At 48.5% G+C, this 19633-nt stretch overlaps 1 protein-coding gene across 5 annotated transcripts; it reads left to right on the forward strand.

Annotated features, from left to right (window-relative positions):
- Positions 1–1807: 1807 nt before the first annotated feature.
- ACCS (1-aminocyclopropane-1-carboxylate synthase homolog (inactive)) lies at positions 1808–18745 on the forward strand. 5 transcript variants are annotated; one of them, XM_057507581.1, is made up of 15 exons: positions 1809–2113; positions 3920–4210; positions 6803–6862; positions 8654–8724; positions 9891–9960; positions 10439–10505; positions 12503–12600; positions 13128–13205; positions 13965–14065; positions 14667–14756; positions 16035–16080; positions 16188–16329; positions 17828–18027; positions 18129–18282; positions 18423–18745. In XM_057507581.1, exons 1-15 carry the CDS (start codon positions 1886–1888, stop codon positions 18536–18538), a joined length of 1812 nt encoding a protein of 603 aa, XP_057363564.1. In that variant the 5' UTR covers positions 1809–1885; the 3' UTR covers positions 18539–18745. The 5 variants fall into 5 exon arrangements, with proteins under 5 accessions (XP_057363565.1, XP_057363564.1, XP_036747661.2 ...); XM_036891766.2 differs by having other exon boundaries at positions 1811–2113; positions 17885–18027; XM_057507584.1 differs by lacking the exon at positions 1809–2113 and adding an exon at positions 3604–3621.
- The last annotated feature ends 888 nt before the right edge of the window (positions 18746–19633 follow it).

Below are 19633 nucleotides of genomic sequence, written 5' to 3' on the forward strand. Positions count from 1 at the left end.
GCATGTATATCTACTTATACCTCAGTGGACAATTGAGTTGCTTCCACATTTTTAACTATTATGAATTATGTTGTTAGGAACATGGGTGTACAAATATCTCTTCAAGATCCTGCCTTTAACTCTTTTGGGACTGTACTCAGAGGTGGAATTGCTGGGTCATATGGAAGAAAATACTATTTTTAATTTTTTGAGGAACTTCCATCTTGTTTTGCATAGTGGCTATACCTTTTTATATTCCCACCAACAGTGCACAAGGGTTCCAATTTCCCCATATCCTTGCCAACATTTGTTTTCTGATTTTGGATAATAGCCATCCTCTTATGATTATTTGCATGGGATACTTTTTCCACTTTTAGTTTTAACCGTTTGTCTTTTTATTTAACATGTCTCTTGCAAACATCATATACTTGAATCTTGCTGTTTTATCCAATTTCATTTAGTTGGTCCTTAGTCATTACATTTAATGTAGTAACTATTGATATGGTTGGATTTAAGTCAACTATCTTGTTTTCTCTTTGTGCCATATGCTCTCTATTCATTTTTTTCCTTCCTGCCTGTGTTCTTTCAGATTAAACAAGCATATTTAGTACCACATTTTACTGCTTTTTTTTGCTTTGTTTTACCTTTTGATTTTTTAGAAAATTGTTTCTTTAGGAATTACAATATGTATGTCCAGTGACCTCCGTGAGAAGTCCACAGTCCTTATTATAGTTTATTTACAAAGATTCATGAGCTGACCCCTGCTCATATCTCCAGCCTTTCTCCCAAACCCTGCAAGTTCCAGTGGTGGTAGATTTGTTGCTGTTCATTTATGTTCTATACTGACTCTAATCTTCAAAGGCCAATACATGCTTCCTTCTGTTTCTAACACCCCACCCTTAGCTAACTAGGACTTATCCTTTAGAAATCAACCATCACTTCCTTAGTATTCAGGGTGAATGTGTGTATGTAGGCATAAAGGCTTCCTACATGGGGCATTGCATGTGTTTGTGGAGGAGGGGTTAAATTTCCCAGCAGCATGCTTCCATGGCACCCAGTAATCCTTATCTTAATAGTCATCACATTTGTATATCCACCTTCACAATCAACCATGCAGGCCCACTGTTTTGTTCATCACTATATCCCAGCACTTTGCAAAGATCTGGCACAAAGTAATCATTTAACAAGACTATTTATCAGAATTAAATAGAATGATATGACTTAAATGGAGAGAACTGCCTTATTTTACAGAACATAACATTGAGTTCCAAAAAAGTCATGAGAGCCACTCAAGGTCACAATGTTTGGGGCAAGGGCCAAATGAAGGCAAGAAGTGGAGTGGTCAGGAGACAGCCAAGTTTTCCCCACCATCTTTGCACTGAGGGCTCCTACTTATTTCTTTTCATGGAGAAAGGGGACGACTGTTCCTATTCAAGGCTCTTGGAGGACCTGTAGCTTGAGTTGTCTAGCTCACTTCCAAAACCCCAGAGTGTGTGGGGTCCACGTCAGAGTTCAACAAATCTAGTGTTTGTAGAAAGAAAAGAGGAGAAATTACAGACTCCAGTGAAAAACTCTTACAGGGGAAGGATGTTTTAACGATGCCCTCGCCTTAATCCAGAAATGGTTTTCCATCGGCCACAACCAGACATATATTTGCCAAGTAATCTCTGTAACTTTACCTCAAAATCGAGAAACTAAGGTCGGGAGGCCGAGGGCGGCGCCCCCACGTGCCCGGGAGGGGAGGGGAAGGCTGGCAGGCCGCCCAGGGCGCTCGGGCCCCAGAGCGCGGGGTGGGGAGTCGGCGGCCCGCCCCTTCCGCGCGGAGGTCTCAGCCCTGGGCGCCTTCCGTTTCTTCCGCTTCTCTCGCTGCTCCTCGGGCAGGCCGGCCAGTGGCGGGGGTCGGCGCATGGGGAGGGTCGGGGGAACCCCGGTGCGACAGCGTGTGCGCCCCCTAACGCGCAGGCCACACCGAGGCGGCGAACTGTGCCCGGGAGGCCGGGACCGGCGCGGACCGCCCCGCGGGCTTCGAGTCCGGGTGCCGAGACACGGTTCACGGCCGTCCACCCCCAGGCACAGCCTCACAGAGGAAAGGCCACAACGCACGATCGCCACGCGTCTCCTCCAGCTCGGCCAAGTAGGTGTGACCCCCGCTTTGCAGAGAAAGGAGTCCTCGGGGCCCCCTTTGTGCGCAGGGTCGAGGACCCTCTACAGAAGCCGCTGCCCTTCTGTCTCGAAGACCTAAGCGCCGACTGACACTTTCCGCTCCGGCAGCCCGGAGCGGCCTCTCGCCAGGTCTCTCGGGGGCCCGGGCGCTGCGAGCTCCCGGGCCCGGGTTCCAGCCGCGGGACCCGCCAGCTCTGCGAGCTCTCGGGCCTGAGGGCGCACGGGTGGGCGGTGGGCCCGCCGCCGCCATCTGCCCTTCGCTTCCGCCGCGCTGCCTCCCGCGGGCCCGGGCTGACGGCAGGGTCTGCCTGCGGCGAGCGCTCGCGGAGCCCCGCCAACTGGGGGACGACCCCACGGAAGACTTCGTGAAACAAAATTTAACAGCGGGGCCCCCTGGGTTTCTGGGCAGCCGGCTGGCTGTCACCCTTCATTTGGTGTGTGGGGCTTGTTCCTCAGGACTAGGAAAATCGGCGAGCAGGTGTGGTTTAGGCTGTGAGCTGAATTGTGGCTGTGAGCCAGGATTTGTTGCGAGTGCTTTTATCTACGTTAACTCATATATTTATATCCTCACTGCTACCCAATGAGTAGTTAAGGTTATATCTACTGTGCAGATGAGGAAACTCGCTTACAAAGTAGAGGAGCTCGTATTCGCTTGCAGGATGAGACCATCCTCTCCTGGCGCCCATGCTTCTCTCCATCCTGAGTGAAGATTGGCTTATGGAGCTCTGCCTGCGATGCCTGCAATTATGGAGACCACCACTCTTCCTCTTCTCAGTTCCCACCCATCATCTGCTCCAGACCACCAAATAATCTCATGCTGCCCTCTCCCCGTGTTTTCACCAGTCACCACCAGACCCCGGGGACTCGATGCTGTTCCTGTTTTAAGTCAGACATTTTTTTTTTTTTTGAGAGGGCATCTCTCATATTTATTGATCAAGTGGTTGTTAACAACAATAAAATTCTGTATAGGGGACTCAGTGCACAATCATTAATCAACCCCAAGCCTAATTCTCAACAGTCTCCCATCTTCTGAAGCATAACGAACAAGTTCTTATATGGTGAACAAGTTCTTACATGGTGAACAGTGCAAGGGCAGTCATCACAGAAACTTTCAGTTTTGATCACGCATCATGAACTATCAACAATCAAGTCAGATATGATTATTCGTTTGATTTTTATACTTGATTTATATGTGAATCCCACATTTCTCCCTTATTATTATTATTTTTTTAATAAAATGCTGAAGTGGTAGATGCAAGATAAAGGTAGAAAACATAATTTAGTTCTGTAAGAGGGCAAATGTAGATGATCAGGTCTGCCCTTATAGACTAAGTATTAATCCAAGCTAGACAAGGGCAACAAAACATCCACGGATGCAGAAGATTTCTCTCAAAACGGGGGGTGAGGTTCTAAGCCTCTTAAGTCAGACATTTTTAACCTAGCTTTTTAAATTGAGGTCAGCAAGAATGGAAAAAGAAGGTTGGTGACCCTTAGGCTGTGGAATGAAAAACTACCACAGAAGTGAAACAAGTTGATAAGCTATATATTAGCATCGTGTAACAGTACAACCTCTGGTACCAAACAGATCCTTAGCAGGATTTGCTTGCTGAAGCCAGTGCACCCATGGGTATGATTAACAAGGTACACAGGAAAGGGTGAGTGTGTAAGCTTAAGGGGGAGGCAGATAGAGAAGAGGGAGATAGAGAAGACTCCCAATTCATTTTTGATGCTATGGAAGGCCCTTGAACAGGCATTGAGTGCTTTTGTCTTTTTACAGATGTTCTCCCTCCCTCAGAAGGAACCCAAGGCACCTACTACCTGTCTGGGCCCAGCCTCCACACAGGACCTGGACAGTAACCATGGTGATGGTCTGGAAAGGGAATGCTCCAGAAGACCAGCCCAGAGGCGGCCAGAGGTCTATGGAGTCGGTGATCCCCTTGCCATGTTTTCCTCTGACAGCTCCCACCTGTCCTCTAGAGGAAAAATCATCAAATCGTTCTGGGATTCAGCTGAGGAGGGCTACAGGACCTGCCGCAAGGATGAGTACGATGAGGATAAGAACCCCAGTGTGAGTGAAGCTCCCCTCTGCTGTGGCACCTGAGAGAAGATCGTAGGGCGGGACACCATGACCAGTAGGGCAGCACCCAGCTTGCTCTTGTCAGCTTGGAGTTATGGTCCTTTGATCTCTAAGAGGCTTCTGATGTAGCTCAGAGAGGCCCCAGTTTACTGCCTGGATCAGAAAATGGCCTATTTATAATTAAGGGGATGCTGATTTGTGAAGGAGGAAATTAAGAACCATGGGATGTTCTTATATGAATTCTGACCCACTGCCCATCAACCATCCAACTTTAGAGCTGGGACAAAACTAGTGTTCAGGTCACAACTGTTTCACTCATGGGTTATGTATCCGTGAGTTAATTACTTACCCTCTTTGAACCTCATTTCATTTCTAAAATGAGATAATGATACTCATTGTATAGAAGAGTCACAATTAAATGAGATCAGGTTTGTAAGATTATTAGTACAGTGCTTCCACATAGAGCATTCAGTAACAGGTAGCTGGTATTGCCTGTCCTGATTTTAAGATCTCACCCTCAGATGTCTCATGATAACCCTTTGATAACCTTTATTTGTTGAGCACCTGATCAGGTGCCAGGCATTGTTCTAAATGCCATGGTCACAGCAATGAGCAAAAACAAAGTTCCTGCCCTTATGGAATTTATGTTCTAATGGGGAAGACAGATAGTGAACAGACCAAAAAAAAACACATAATATGGGGTGAAATGTGCTGTAGAGAAAAATAAAGCAGGGTAAAGAGGAAAAAGAAGGATAGGGTAGCCTGGGATATTGCTGTTTTATGTAAGGTGGTCACAGCAGGCCTTTCATAAGGGGACAGTTGAGTGGAGACTTGAAAAAAGTAAGAGACCGTATTAGTTATCTATTGCTGTGTGGCAAATTACCTCAACTCTTAGCAGCTTAAAAATAAGCATTACAATTTTGGGGGTCCAGGAACAGAGTCAAAATCTGCTGTGAAGTTGCAGTGAGGCAGGGCTGTGGTCTCATCTGAAGGCTTGACTTCGTAGGAGGACAGGAGAGAAGATCCACTCCCAAGTTCACTCACATGGTTGCTGGCAGGCCTCAGTCCCTCCCCACAGGGGCTTTTCTGTAACTGCCTCATTACATATCAGCTGCCTTCTTTCAGGGCTCGTGATCCAAGAGAGAACAAGAGATCATGAGTACCCAAGTCAGAAGCCACAGACTATAGCCTAATCTTGGAAGTGACACTTTTGCATACTCTATTCACAAGTAGTGGGTCACTACATCCAGCCCACACTCAAGAAGAAGGGATTCCACAGGGTGTGAATATCGGGAGCTGGGGATCACTGGGAGACCTGAGAAGCTGCCCATCACAGTAAGCCCTCTGGATGTCCCGTGGGGAAATGCTCCAGACAGAGGGAATAGCCAGCGCAAAGGCCCCAGGTAGAGCTGTGCTTACTGAGTTCAAGGACAACACGGGGACCCCTGTGGCTGGAGCAAAGTGAGACCAGCAGGAGATGAGATAAGAAAGGTAATGGGGTGGGGATGGTAATAGATCCTGCAGGCCCTCATAGAACATGCTAAGTTTGTGATTTTAGTAAAGTGTTCAGAGGAGGAGCAATGTGATCTGATTTTGGTTTTAGAAAGAATGTACAAAGTAAATTGGTGCTCAGGGTCATTGTGTGGAGATCAAACTTGCAGGGTGAGAGAGTGGGCAAGAAAAGAAGTAGGGAAGCACAGACATATACAAGAAAGTTGGGTGGCTTGACCAGGGTCTTAGCAGTAGAGGGTGAAGGGTGCTTGAACTGTGAATGTATTTTGAAGGTGTCAGTGACAGGATTTGTAGACAGAAGGCTGGTGGTGGAGGAGGCTACTGGTTCCACTGAGGCATGAAAGAGCACTGCCTTTTATTCAAGCTCTACTTTTATATCCTCCCTCCTTCCTCATCCCTGCCAATAACTCCGGGGTCAGGAGTTACAGTGCTTGGGTCTCTGGGGACTCTGCAGTGGACAGCTTGAGCTGTGTCTTCCCCTCTTCTCTTCTGAGAATAAATGCTGTAGAGGGTGGGATCAAGGTGTTGTGTGATACTCTGTGGGTCACCTGGGGAGCATTTCCACCAGCACAGGGGCTCCTCTGGTTCTACATTCACCCTTGTTCTTGCCTGAGCACCAATTTACTTTGTACATTCTTTCATCCTAAACTGAGTCCTACTGAGCCCCTTGAGAGTTACAGTGGCATCTCAGGCTTGCATCTACCCTGCAGGGATCTCACCATCTAGTAGGGGAGATAAAACATGTACACCAGTGCCTGCGACTTGGTTGCACAAACTGAGCCATACTCTGAAGGGTGACAGATAAAGAGCTTTGGGGTCCAGAAGAGGAAAAGATCTCTTCTAGATGGGGTTTTGGAGGCCTCCTGGAGGAGATGGCATTCAAACATAGCTTTAGAAATGGGAAGTTGGGATCAGGGAGCTGGGTGGAGGGCATGGCTGGAACAGAAGCAAAGAAGGGTGGTGGGAAAGGCAGGATTGCAGAGAGCTGCCACTTGGCTGCCCTGGGCTCCTCGGGCCTCTCATTGGCACTGCTCAGCCATGCTCACCCTGCCTCTGTATCTCTGTCTCCAGGGCATCATTAACTTGGGCACTGGTGAAAACAAGCTCTGCTTTGACCTTCTGTCCAAGCGGGTAAGTCCCAGTGCACCTCTGGGTGGTATCAGCTGTAAGGGGCTGTCTTTTCTGAAAGCCAGAACCCTTCCCGTATGAGAGCCTGCTACTTGCCTTGGCAGCCCTGGCCTGCCCCAGGTTCCAGGTCTGCCTTGGGGACAACTTTCTTTGTGACCTTGTGCAAGTCATTTCTCTGCTCTGATCCTGCTTCCTCATTTCATCAGGCTCCTCTCCTCACATAGTCCCTCCTGCCTGCTGGGTCCCTGCTCTCAGAGGGAAACCTCAGTACTGTATGGCCAGTATTTAACAACTGGCTGCAGGAGAGAAGGGACCCTGGCTTGTCATTTTTGCCAATTCCCATAGTGTAAATACCCCTACCATGACTGATTTCAAGCTGCTGATGTGACATTACTGCATGAGGCATTGGGAAGAGGTGCAGTGGCACTCATGGGGTGGTGTCCTGGCCCTCTGGCACATAAGAGGACATAACCTCAAGAGCATGGATGATAGTAAAATGTAGAAACATCATGAGAAGCAATGATGTTTGAGTTATTACCTTTATCACCTTTGTTTTAATGCAATTTACTTAATTTTAAGTTTATATAACTTAATTTTTTAAAATGGCTGCTTTTTAACGCAGCTTGCAAAATTCCTGAACATTTAATAAGCAGATTTCCTGAGCTGGTGGGAGCCATCGCTAGCAAATCACTGGAAATACCTGATCAATATGTCTCCCAAGGCCTTGGAGTCAAGAGTTTGGTGTTCTACAGGGAGCAATGCCTAATCCAAAGGAACATGTTTACAAAGGTGACAGATCCAAGCCCCAAGGGGAGAAGAGCATTAGGAGTGCATTTGAAAGGCCTGTTTTTCTTAAAGCCAGCCCCTGACTCACAGGTAGCTCAGCACCATCCAATAGGAATAAAATGTGAGCCACATATATAATTGAAAATTTTCTATTAAGTCAAAGAAACTGGTAAACGTGTTTTAATAATATGTTTTATTTAGCCCAATATATCCCAAATAGGATCGTTTCAACATATAATCAACGTGAAAAAATTAGAGGTATTTTACATACTTTTTTCCTATCAAATCTTTAAAATCCATTGTGTCTCAGTTCAGACTAGCCACATTCCAATTGCTCACTAGCCACATGTGACTAGTGGCTTCTGTGTGGGACAGTGCGGCTCTGAGGAATGAAGGGAGGGAGGGTAAAGGCTGGAGTTATAGACAAGTGGCTGATTATTTCTCTCCTTTTGGTCCCACTGCCCAAGGCCCCTGCCTTTGCTTGGCATTGGGTGTATGATGTCCTGGGATTCACTGAGCCAGCATCTAGTCAGGGTAGCAATGGTCTAGAAACTGCCATGTTTTCAAAGGTGTAAGGTCGGGTTATCCTGCAGGAAGACCCTCCAGAAGTCAGAACCATGGCTGAAGTGATGGGACCTTTTCTGTCACCCAATTGAGAAGCTGAGTAGCATGGTCTCCTATCACTGTTCCACAAACAAACCTCTTTGCTTTCTTAGGTGGCAGTATTATAGAAAGGGCACTGGATTAGGAGTTGAAAATTCTGGGTTTTGTCTTAGCTCTGCCATGTGCTAGCTCTGTGACTTTGGCTGAGTCACCTCACTTTTTTGGACCTAATTTTCCTCATCTTCAAAGTGGGCACAAAAATGCTGTCACTATCCCACTTTCTCTGAAGAGCAGACCAAGCCCTTGGCTTTGGAGACCCTGGTGCTGTGTGGACTCAGGGGGCAGCATGGGCCTCACTGTGAAGGTGCATGGCCCTCAGCCCTGCTCTTCGCTCTCTGTCCCTAGCTGAGTCAGAGCGACATGCTGCATGTGGAGCCTTCCCTGCTGCAGTACCCTGACTGGAGGGGACATCTGTTGTAAGTAATTGCCATAAGCTGGTAGCTCTCAGCCCTGGGTGGTTTTGCTCCTCAGAGGACATATGACAATGTCTGGAGACACTTTTGATTGTTATTGCTGGGAGGTGGGTGCTACTGGCATTTACTGCATGCAGATAAGAGGTGCTGCTAAATCTCCTGTGATGCCCAGGATATCCCCCACAGCAAAGAATTATCCCACCCCAAAAGTCAATCATGGCAGCTTGAGAAAGCCTGCCATAGGCTGAGGGCCTAGTCCTGGAGATCTGGCCTTCATGAGGCTTCCAGGAGCGTTTGTGGGAAACCAGTGCCTCTGCCAGGCCTGTGCTGGCTCAGGAGCTCCCCAGTTTGGTTTCTCTAGGTCTGAGGCAAGGGAAGGGCCTTCAGGTATAGAGTCTTTGTCCCTACTTTCTCAGAGCTTTAGAGAAACCAGAGTCAGCTTTGGGTGAGCTGGCTGGGGCCTCTTCCTCCTGGTAAGATGGGAGGTGGTACATAATTATTAAGCACTTGCAAGGGGCCAGATGCTATTCTAAGGGCTTAGTGGCCAAGCAAGACTTGATTCCAAAATACATGTTCTTACAGTATTTAGGATGGTGGCCCCTGAAATCAGACCACAGGGCTTGAGTGTGGACTCTGCCTCTTACCAGCAAATGACTTAATTCCTTCAAAGTCTCAGTTTCCTTATCTGTTAAATGGGTATAATAATAGTTATGGGTAATAGAATAGGAGTGTGATATATGGGTATAGTGTGATTGTAGTATAATATGACAGGTAATAAAATAGTAGTAGTTGTATCATATTGTGATGAGAATTAAATGAGTAAAATTCTCCAAATAATGCCTGCATAAATGCTCAATAAATATTAGCAATAATAACTATAATAGTTATTGTTATAATAACATGCTTATTATTTTTAAAAAATTTTTACTATTAGCTACATCCACATATAAAATGTTACTTTTGGTGTCCCTAGGTCTGCTGATTTGGTGGGGTGGGGTTGGGGTGGGGTGTCCTAGAACTACAGAGAATGAAGGTTTCCATGTGTGCTGGTTATGGTGGGGGCAGGAGGGAAGGTGGATGGCCAGGAGAGCCGCCAGAGGAGCTTTGGAGCAGACTGTGGGTTGGGGGCCCACTGACAAACACTGCCCACCTGTCTGTTCGATTTCTAGCCTCCGGGAGGAAGTGGCCAGATTCCTCTCTTTCTACTGCAAAAGCCCTGCACCCCTTAAACCAGAGAATGTGAGTAGCTCCCCGCCCCTGCTCTCTCCTGCTCTTCCGCCTACCTCACCAACTTTTGGCTGGCCAGGACTAAGGTGGGATTGGGATCTGCCTTTCACTTTGTTTTAATTTGTTTCCAAGTGGATTTAGGAATACCTCTCCCTTTTTTCTCCTTCATCCTGTATATTTAGAGTTTGGGTATAATTTCCGCCCCACTTTGTTCTGTGGTCCCTTTTTACCTCCCACGTGTGGGAAAGACCCTCAGAGTGACCAGCTCCCTCTGCCTTACTTAGTTGATCTCAAATAGGGTCCCCACGAATGAGCCATGTAAATGAATTTGGCTGTTAGGAAGGGCTGTCGGGTGCCTCTGGTGGCCTTGCAGTGATAGACCCCAAAGGGCACTGAGCTGGGACCTGGCTGTGCCCTGGATGGAGCCACAGGTCCTTGCTGCCTCCTGGAACAGATTTTCATCTTTGTCCCATGGATGTGTCACCCTCAGGTGGTGGTTCTGAATGGCTGTGCATCTCTCTTCTCTGCTCTGGCTACGGTGCTGTGTGAGGTGGAGGGTATGTGAAGTATGGCCTGCTTGGCATTGGGGGTCCCCAGTTGCCTGTCCTCCAGGGCTGCATCAGGGTGTTGTTGGTCTATTATGATAATAGACTACTAGACTACAGGGGCTTAAATAAGTGGCTTGAAAAGACACCCAGGGGTCAGCAGTTTCTGGGCAAGTCATTGTGACGCCAGGGTTCTGGGCTGCCTGGGATGACCTTGGCCTTTCCTTCACATTCACTGATGGCTGCTGCATCCACCCTTGACAGTGAGGCCTAAAGCAGGAAGAAAGGGATGAGGTGGTGTGTTGTCTGGTCTCTTTTTTAGCAGGAGTAGAAAAGGGGGCACTCTTGCTCAGAAAAGCCCCAGCAGAGCTTCCCCACGTCTTACTGCTTACTGGCCAGAACTGACAGACCCACTGCAAGCAGTCTCTGGCAAAGGGTACTAAGAACCAAACCAAACTTGTTTCATTCCCCAGGGCTGGGGGAAGGCCCACCTTCCTCAGACTTACTGCTGCTCATATCTGAAAAATCTGGCACTGTCTTAGCAAGGAACAGCATTGGAAAAGCTGCTGAATCGGCAGCCAGCGGTGCCCGCTATGAGCGTAGTCATTAAAGCCGGGGTTATTAGTTGCCAGGAACAGAGAGAGGCCCACTCATGCTAGCTCCACTAATACTGAAACTGTTAGTAACATTTATTGACCACATACTACATTGCAGGCACTGGCCAAAGGCTTTTCACATAGTCTGTCATTTACCCTCACAACACCTCTGTGAGGTGGGTTCTGTGGTTAGCCACACTTCACAGGTGAGGAGATTAAGGCACAGGTGTTAAGTAACTTGTCAAAATCCCAGAGAGAGAGAGTGAGCACCAAGGGTTTGAACCACAAAAGGAAGATTCATTGCAAGGATATGATAGGCAATTTCCTACCCATTCCAGGACAATGGAGAACGAAGTCAGCGTCACACTCTCCACCTCTCCTTTAGGTAGGCAGTTTCTACACCTGCCTCACACTTTTTTTTAATGCCGGCCTCTCTCTGGACTTTCCTCAGCTCCTCTGTGGCCCATTGTAGCTGCTCCCGCTCCAACTCTATATGACCTTTCAGTTCAAGAGCACAAGAACTTTTGTTTTTATCTTATGAGCGTCTGGATTCTTAGAGCAAAGTCCTGAGGGAGAGGGAGCATGTGATGGGCTTCTTAGAGCAAGGCCTTGAGAGAGAGCATGTGATGGGCTTCTGGCCAGCCAGTGGACTGACTCCCTTGGGTCATTGGTCTTCCTCTGGTCCTATCCTCCTGGCCAGAGGAGGGAACATGGAAGACAAAGGCTGCCCCTTTCCAGGCTGCAAGGGGTGTGGATTGTACTAAAGGGGCAGTTGGTGAGGGAGGGCAGCTTGACCTGTGTGTCCTCTTCAGAGCTGGAGGGATGCCTTGACCTCTGTTAAAGTAGATCTTGGAGGCCATCTCATCAACCCCTGCCCGCAGCTAGAGTCTTCTGCATGACATCCCCTCCACACCAAATAGTCTCAGCCTTTTGTTCAAATGCCCCCAGCGAGAGAGAATCCACTCCTCATGAACACATTCTATCTCTGGGCAATTCTATATGTTGTCAAGTGTCACTCTGCAGCTTCAGCTCACTGTATTCAAGTCTGCTTGGGGAGTGACCCTGCTTCAGAGGGATGCTCTAAGCTTCCATTCCCTCATCAGTAAAGCTAGGATGATAATAGTACCTACTTCGCAGAGTGATTGTGAAGAGCAAATGAGATAAAATGCAAATAAATGTTTTTTTAATTGGGCACATAGTAAGTGCTTAATAAACACTGGTGACAAATCATTAGAAAAGGGACTGATCTCAGTGGATCCAAGCTTTAGAAAGAGTTTGGGAGGTAAGAGAGGGAGGATGCCCCAAATGTTCCCCCCAGGGTGTTTAAGGCTTAGAGAGGTGTGGGGCTAGTAGACGGGGTGACTGGGCATTCAAGCTAGAGAGTAACAGGTCCTGGCCCACTTTTGTCCCCAGAGGCTTTCCTGATCCCTGCCCCTTACTATGGAGCCATCACACAGCACGTCTATCTCTATGGCAATGTCCGACTGGTCTATGTCTATTTGGACAGTGAGGTAAGAGTTCTGGGGACCCAGGTAGGACCTGGGCCATCCTGAGCCCAAGACTTTCGTGCATTGGTTTGAGGGTGGATATGGAGAAGAAATCCATGCTGAGGGCTCTGGGGTTACAGCTGAAAGTGGGGAGTAGAGCCTTCTGGGTTCCTGGCTGCCTGTGCCTGGCTTATCCAGGGGCTCCCATGTTCCCAGTTCTGAGATCCCTGGGGTTGATGTAGACACCAAGGGCAGCCCAAGGCAATGATAAAAATGGTGGGGTGAGAGCAGGGCAGATCAGACCTCAACACAGAAGTCCTTGGACCCCAATCAAAAGATGCCTGGGGGCTCTCCCTGAAACCTAAGAGTGATGAGGGGTATTCCTGATGGGATGGAATGGGGTAGATGTCAGTGAGAGAGGGGACACCCCACCTGTGTCTTTCCAGAGCCTGTTATAAGGAGGCTGGAGATGCTGGGTGGGAGAGGTCCCAGAAGTTCAGGTTTGCAGGATCACTGAATTTGGCTGGTGGTTTCTGTGCATCATTTTTCAGGTTACTGGGCTGGACACACGCCCCTTCCAGCTCACAGTGGAGAAACTGGAGATGGCCATGCAAGGAGCCAATTCTGAGGTCTGGGGATCAAATCAAAGCCAAGGGTGGGAGTAGGTGGGTCTAAGCAGGTCATGGACTTCCTGTGGTTGGTCTCCTCCAGCAAGTAGGGTTAGCCCTCTGTGATAGGGGTGGGGTATAGGGTGGTAGCGTGGAACCATTCTGAGGGTCAAGAAGGAGCCTGCCCACGGAGGGGCTTCCCACTAGAGAAAGACTCTGAGACCTCGTTGTACAAGGAATCAACCAGGGAACTTGATCAACAATCCCACCCCTCAATTCTGATTCATCAGGTCAAGTGTAAAGCTTAGGAGTCTGTAGTTTAACAGTCTCCCTGGTGGTGTGGGAAGGTGGTCCTCCCTCACTTTGAGGGGCTCTGAGCCTCCTGAGGAAGGGCAGAGACCAGCAGTACTCCAGCAGGTCCTTTCCAGTCCACTTTTCAAAAATCTGTCAACCTGTTTTTTTTTTTTACCATGGTCATTAAAGCTGTACATGTCCACTGTAGTGAGTTTAAAAGTACAAAATCCCTCCCTGTAATTCTACCAACAAAGGCAACCTTTCCTGGTGTTTGGGCCTATTTCCCTCTGGGTTTTGTTCTGTGAGTTACTTTATTTTGTAGTTGACATGGTACTGCAGATGTGATTCTCTGCCTTGTTTGCATTGTGCTGGGTTCATGTCACATTTCCCTGGGAGCCCACTCAGTGGCTGGCCCCATCCAGTGGGACTGTGTGGCTCTGGCCATTGGGAGGAACTGAGGTCCTCCTACCCCATCAATGGTTTTAGGGTGTGAAGGTCAGAGGCCTCATCCTCATTAACCCCCAGAACCCACTGGGTGACATCTACTCCCCAGGAGAGCTGCTGGACTACCTGGAATTTGCCAAGAGGTGAGACACCCCACACTCACCAGACAGAGCTATGGGAAAGTCAGGGTTCTGATGCAAGCCCTTATGACTGCTTCTACCTGTTCTGGCCCCTGCCCTGCAGTGAGGTGGGGGTGAGGATTTGTGGAAGGCCAGGGCTTTCTCTTTCCCTCTCTTTTTATAACAACAGCTATTGTTTAGTGTACACTCTAGGGGCAGGCTCAGCACTTCACGTGCTGTATCTCATCTAAGCCTCCCAACAACCCAATGAGGTTGAGATACTGTTATTATCCCCAGTTTACTGAGCCTCAGAGTGAGGGCTGGAGCCAGCCTTGAGTCTGAGTCTGTCTGTATTTCACTGTCTTGCACTTGACTGTGACCTTCCTCCCTGGAGGTGCCTGAGGGCTCTGTCTCCCCCGCAGTGCTGTGAAAGCCCCACTGTTACCTGCTTTTTGTGTGTGGCTTCCTGTTAGAAAAAATAGACAAAAGAAGGGTGTCTCTGGAAGTTTGCTAACCCTGGGCTAGACTGGGGTCCATCTCGATTTCTAATTCACTGCTACCCCACCTTGCGGGACATATTTGGCCTACAAACCGAGTTCTTTTCTCCCCGATATCTGCAATTCAGGCATGAGCTGCACGTGATGGTGGATGAGATCTACATGCTGTCCGTGTTTGAGGAGTCGGCCAGGTATCACAGTGTCCTAAGCCTGGAGAGGTGAGCTGTCCTGCCAGGGCTCTCTGCTGAGTCCCTCCTGCATAGTGCCCTGGCCCCTCTGTGGCTTGGCGCATAGGACATGACCTGCTGTAGGGTGATTCCTCCTCCTTCAGCTGATCCCTGTCCTCACACCCTCTAATAAGAAGATGGCAGGGCTAGGTTGGGTCAGTGGTTTTCACACTGTTCTGTGGGGTTTCTGAGAGCTCCAAGGAATAGCCTTAGGATTCCTTGAGGGAGCACTGTGTGTGGGGAAACTGGCCTCCTTTGCTGTTTTCTTCTTTACCAGAGTAGCTCCAGTTTCATTCATTCATTCATACAGCAAAAAAACTGCTGGAGCCCCTTGTATGTGTCAAGCATTTCTGGCTATTTGGGCTTTTTCATTAAATTAGGTGAACTAAGAATTTGTGGCCAAAACACCCTTGGAAACACATGGACTAGATAGTCTTAAGCCTGTGAATCCGACATTCAGAGATTCTAACAGTTGCTGATATTTGTTCAGATCTTTTGACCCTGCTACATCCTTCTTGTTAGTTTGTTCAGCCAGTCCTCACAAAGACCTGCCAAGCAGATGAAGCCTGTGTCATTACTCCTCTTGACTTATGCATCAGGAGAGTGAGGCAGAGAAAATGTTAATTTTCACCTGCTGTGCTCCAGACACTGTGCTAGGTGTTGGGGATTCAACAGTGAACAAGAAAGGCATAGATCCTTCTTATGTGGAACTTTTATTTCCAGCCAGAAAAAAACATTTTAGCAGCTAAATACACAGCTAATCATTTGATGACAGTTGTGTTAAGCACTAAAAAGGGGAAATGTGAGAGCCATGAGACGACCTGCTTGGGGAACCTGGTTGGCCCGGTCTCCAGGAGATGATCCGAGAAGGGTGTTTGAGGAAGTGACACTTGAGCTGTACTCTAGAGCAGAGGTTGGCACATATTTTGGGATCAGATGCAAATATTTTAGGCTTCATAGGCCATATGCTCTCAGTCAATTCTGTCATTATAGCATGAAAGCAGTCATAGAGAGTACGTACACAAAAGAGCATAGCTGTGTTCTGATAAAGCTTTATGAACAGGCAGCAGGCCCAATTTGGCCTGTGGGCTGTAGTTTGCTGCTCTAAAGGATGCACAGGAATTGGTGATTCAAGAGGTGAAACCAGGGCTTGACACAGAACCAGAACCAGATTCATACATGCATCTCCTCATTTGTTCAACTAAATACGTGGGGTGTGAGCTCCTGTGGGTCTTTGTGGCTTCTGCTCCCATGCTGTGCTCTCTGCAGGCTGCCTGACCCCCAGAGGACCCATGTGATGTGGGCCACGAGCAAGGTGGGTTCTTGGCTGGCCTCAAAAGTATCAGAGAAGTGGGAGGGCAGAGATGTGGGGGTGACCGGTGTCCTCCAAGGAGGGCCGCCATGGGTGCCTTTCTCCTGCAGGACTTCGGGATGTCCGGGCTCCGCTTCGGCACGCTGTACTCAGAAAACCAGGATGTGGCCACTGCAGTGGCTTCCCTCTGCCGCTATCACAGTCTCAGTGGCTTGGTCCAGTACCAGATGGCACAGCTGCTCCGGGACCATGGTGATTACCTGGGCCTGGTCACTTGAGAACGGGGACAGGGTGGTGGTCAGTCTGGGACTGGCCGGGGACCAGGAAAGCTTCCTGAATGAGAATAATTTAGGGTGGTGGTTGAGGGTGCCAGCCCTGGGCTCAGGCTGGGTTCATCAGCTACTCGGTCAGTTCCTGGCTGGATGGCACATTCCTTCACCTCCCTGAGCTTCAGTTTTCTCATCTGTGAAACAGGGGTCATGACAGTACCTGTCTTGTATGGTTAGTGTGATTTGTCATTCAATTAGTACCTGCCATAGAATGGTACTTGGTCAGCGTGAACTCATTATTAGCTGTGAGCACTTGGAAAAAAGAGAGTAGAAGCTACAAAGGGAAAATTATTATAATGGAAGTGTCTCTCTCTGTGTGATCTATTCTGTTCCTAGGTTCAGAGAGTTTAGATAGCAAAGGTTACCCATAATTGCCACCATTTATTGAGCCCTGCTGGATGCTCTCAATATACCATCTTTTTTGCCCCTCCTTAGAACCATGTTCCTATGTTTTCCCCATTATTTTATAGATGAGGAAAATGAGGACCAGATACTATATACCTGCTACAACAGTAAAAAAAAAAATAATGACAACATCAAGTATTGTTAAGGATCTGGAGCAGCTGGAATGCTTATACACTGCCAGTGGGAATGTAAGATGGTACAGCTGTTTGGGAAAACAATTTGGCAGTTGTTTAGAAAGTTAAACATGCATACCAAATGGCTCAGCAGTCCCAGTCCTAGATATTTACCTTTATGGGTACACAAAAACCTCTATGTGAATGTTTATAGCTACTTTAATTGTAGTCACCCTAAACTGAAACAAACCAAATGTCCTTCCACGGACAAAAGGAGATGCAAACTCTCGTCCATCCACACAATGGATCACTGCTCTGCAGTAAAGTCCATGACTGCACAGTAATCTCAAAAGCATTGTGCTGAGTGAAGCAAGCCAGTTTCAGAAGATTACTGCATGACTTCACTTATAGGACATTCTGGAGAAGGCAAAACTCTAGTGGTGGAGAACAGACCAATGGTCATGTCAAAGGGGATGATGTGACTACAAACAGATAGCACGAGGTGCTCTCTGTGGCATGGGAGCTGCTCATATCTGCCTGTGATGGGGGTTACATGAATCTATATACATGTTAAAATTAATTGAATGGGACACCCGAAAATTTTTTTTTAATGAGGACAAGGGAGGTGAAGTTGCCCAAGGCCTCACACCTTGTCAGTGGCCACGCTGGCATCTGAACGTCAGCCTGTGTGTCTCAGAAGCATCACTTTATGAGTGGGTCAACCTTTGGTGAAGGTCTGCATCCAGAGGGAATTTGTGTCTGTGGGGACTGAAGTTGTCAGGGCCAAGTATCTGGATTTCAGGTGCTTTACACCGAATACTGAATGTTCCCATTGCCCCCAGTCAACCAACCTCAGGGGGTGGATCTTGGCAGCTCATGGTCTTTTTCTTTTCATCTATGCAGGACAGAAGGGAGAGTTGATGGGATATTTATCTTCTGGCTTATCTTTCCCTCAAACAGACTGGATCAACCAGGTGTACCTGCCGGAGAACCATGCCCGGCTCAAGGCTGCCCATGCCTATGTCTCAGGGGAGCTCAAGGCCCTGGGGATCCCCTTCCTGAGCCGGGGGGCAGGCTTATTCATCTGGGTGGACTTGAGGAAGGTAATGCATGTGGAGCTGCAGGCTGAAGGGAGGTTAAGCCCCACCAGTAGGGGAGGGCCAGGGGTGTCTCGTCTGCATCTGAGCCCCTTCCACCCTCCCAGTACCTGCCTGAGGCCACCTTTGAGGAGGAGATGCTGCTCTGGCACTGCTTTTTGGACAATAAGGTGATGCTGTCTTCTGGCAAGACCTTTGGGTGTAAGGAGCCTGGCTGGTTCCGCTTGGTCTTCTCAGACAAGGCCCCCCGGCTTAGTGTGGGTGAGCAACCTCACTTCCTAACTGCATCCTTCATTCTGTCCCCCTCCTCTGGTGCTGCCCAGGGGCAGCCTCAGCTGGTTCACCGCCCACCCCTCCGCCCAGCCACCAGTGCTGATGGGACTGTCACTTCCCCTTCCCAGGGATGCAGAGGGTCCGGCAGGTTCTTGAGGGCAAATCCCAGGTGGCAGAAGACCCGCCTTCCTGTCAGATCCAGGAGCCACGGGCCAGCACAGGTGAGCTGGTGGTTGTATCGTGAGAGGCCCTGGCAACCACTGCTGACCGGGCCCTTTTGAGGCCGCAAAGACTGACAGAGAAGCCGTTGGCCAGGAGGCCGTCCGGTTTGACCTCGGCTCCTGAAGAACTGTTCCCTGCCTCTCAATGGCAGCAACAAGCTCCTTAAGCTGAGGTTTGACCACACCCATCCCCCTTCCTCTCTATTAAATAAAACTGGAAGAAATGAGAAGTCTGTATTGTGGTGATTTACAGAATGGAGGAGTCGTGACTGCTCCTGAGCACAGCATTCAGCCCCCGTGAGTATGTGAAAAGAAAACAAACAACCTGTACCCGCTTTTGCTAGCGGCTTCCTGCCTCCTCTGTTGCCAGGGAAACAAGTCAGAAGAACAACACATAAGAAAGAGTATGTCCCCTCCCCCGCAAAAAAGCGTGATAATTCCCAAACTACAAGAAGAAAGGAGTACTTCTGTACAGGTTGTACGTATGACGTGTGGGCCCACAGCACCTCTGGTACCTAGGACCTGGGACAAGCCTCTGCTTGGGATGTGGTAAACAGGAAGCCATTGCGGGAGTCAGGAGGGGCCTCTCTGACTCCAGGATGCTCTTCCTCCTCCTCCCTGGCAAGGGGCTGCCAGGTCACTGCTGATCCTGAACCAGATGGCCTGTCTGTGACAGGGGCAATGGTCTGGGGCTGCAGCCCGAACCAAAGCTGCTGTGGAGAGGAGCTGGCATTTCCACCCTAGGCATGCAAAAGCTGCCCACCCCCTTCCCAAGGGTGCATTCGTTCAGAACCTAAAAGAGCTTTTTGAACGAAGCTTAAAACTTGCTGAGGACCCTTCTCTGTTGCCAGCACTCCTCTTTAGAATAGCTGTCCCTTTCCTTGTTCCTCTTTAAAGAGAATGTCTGTGAAATCAGTGTTTACTTTCTGTAAACCAGCTATTTGGTTCAGGATTTGTTTTCCTTTTTCTTTCTGCCTTTCATTCTTTCCTTTTCCCCGTCTTTTCCTGAATGCCTTCCATGTGGCAGACACTGTGCAGGATAATTTACATGCATTATTTCTAATTCTAATAACCCTGGGAAACTGATATTATGCTCCATTCTAGAGATGAGAAAACTG

Source organism: Manis pentadactyla, chromosome 9 (genome assembly GCF_030020395.1).
Source record: "Manis pentadactyla isolate mManPen7 chromosome 9, mManPen7.hap1, whole genome shotgun sequence".
NCBI lineage: Eukaryota > Metazoa > Chordata > Mammalia > Pholidota > Manidae > Manis > Manis pentadactyla.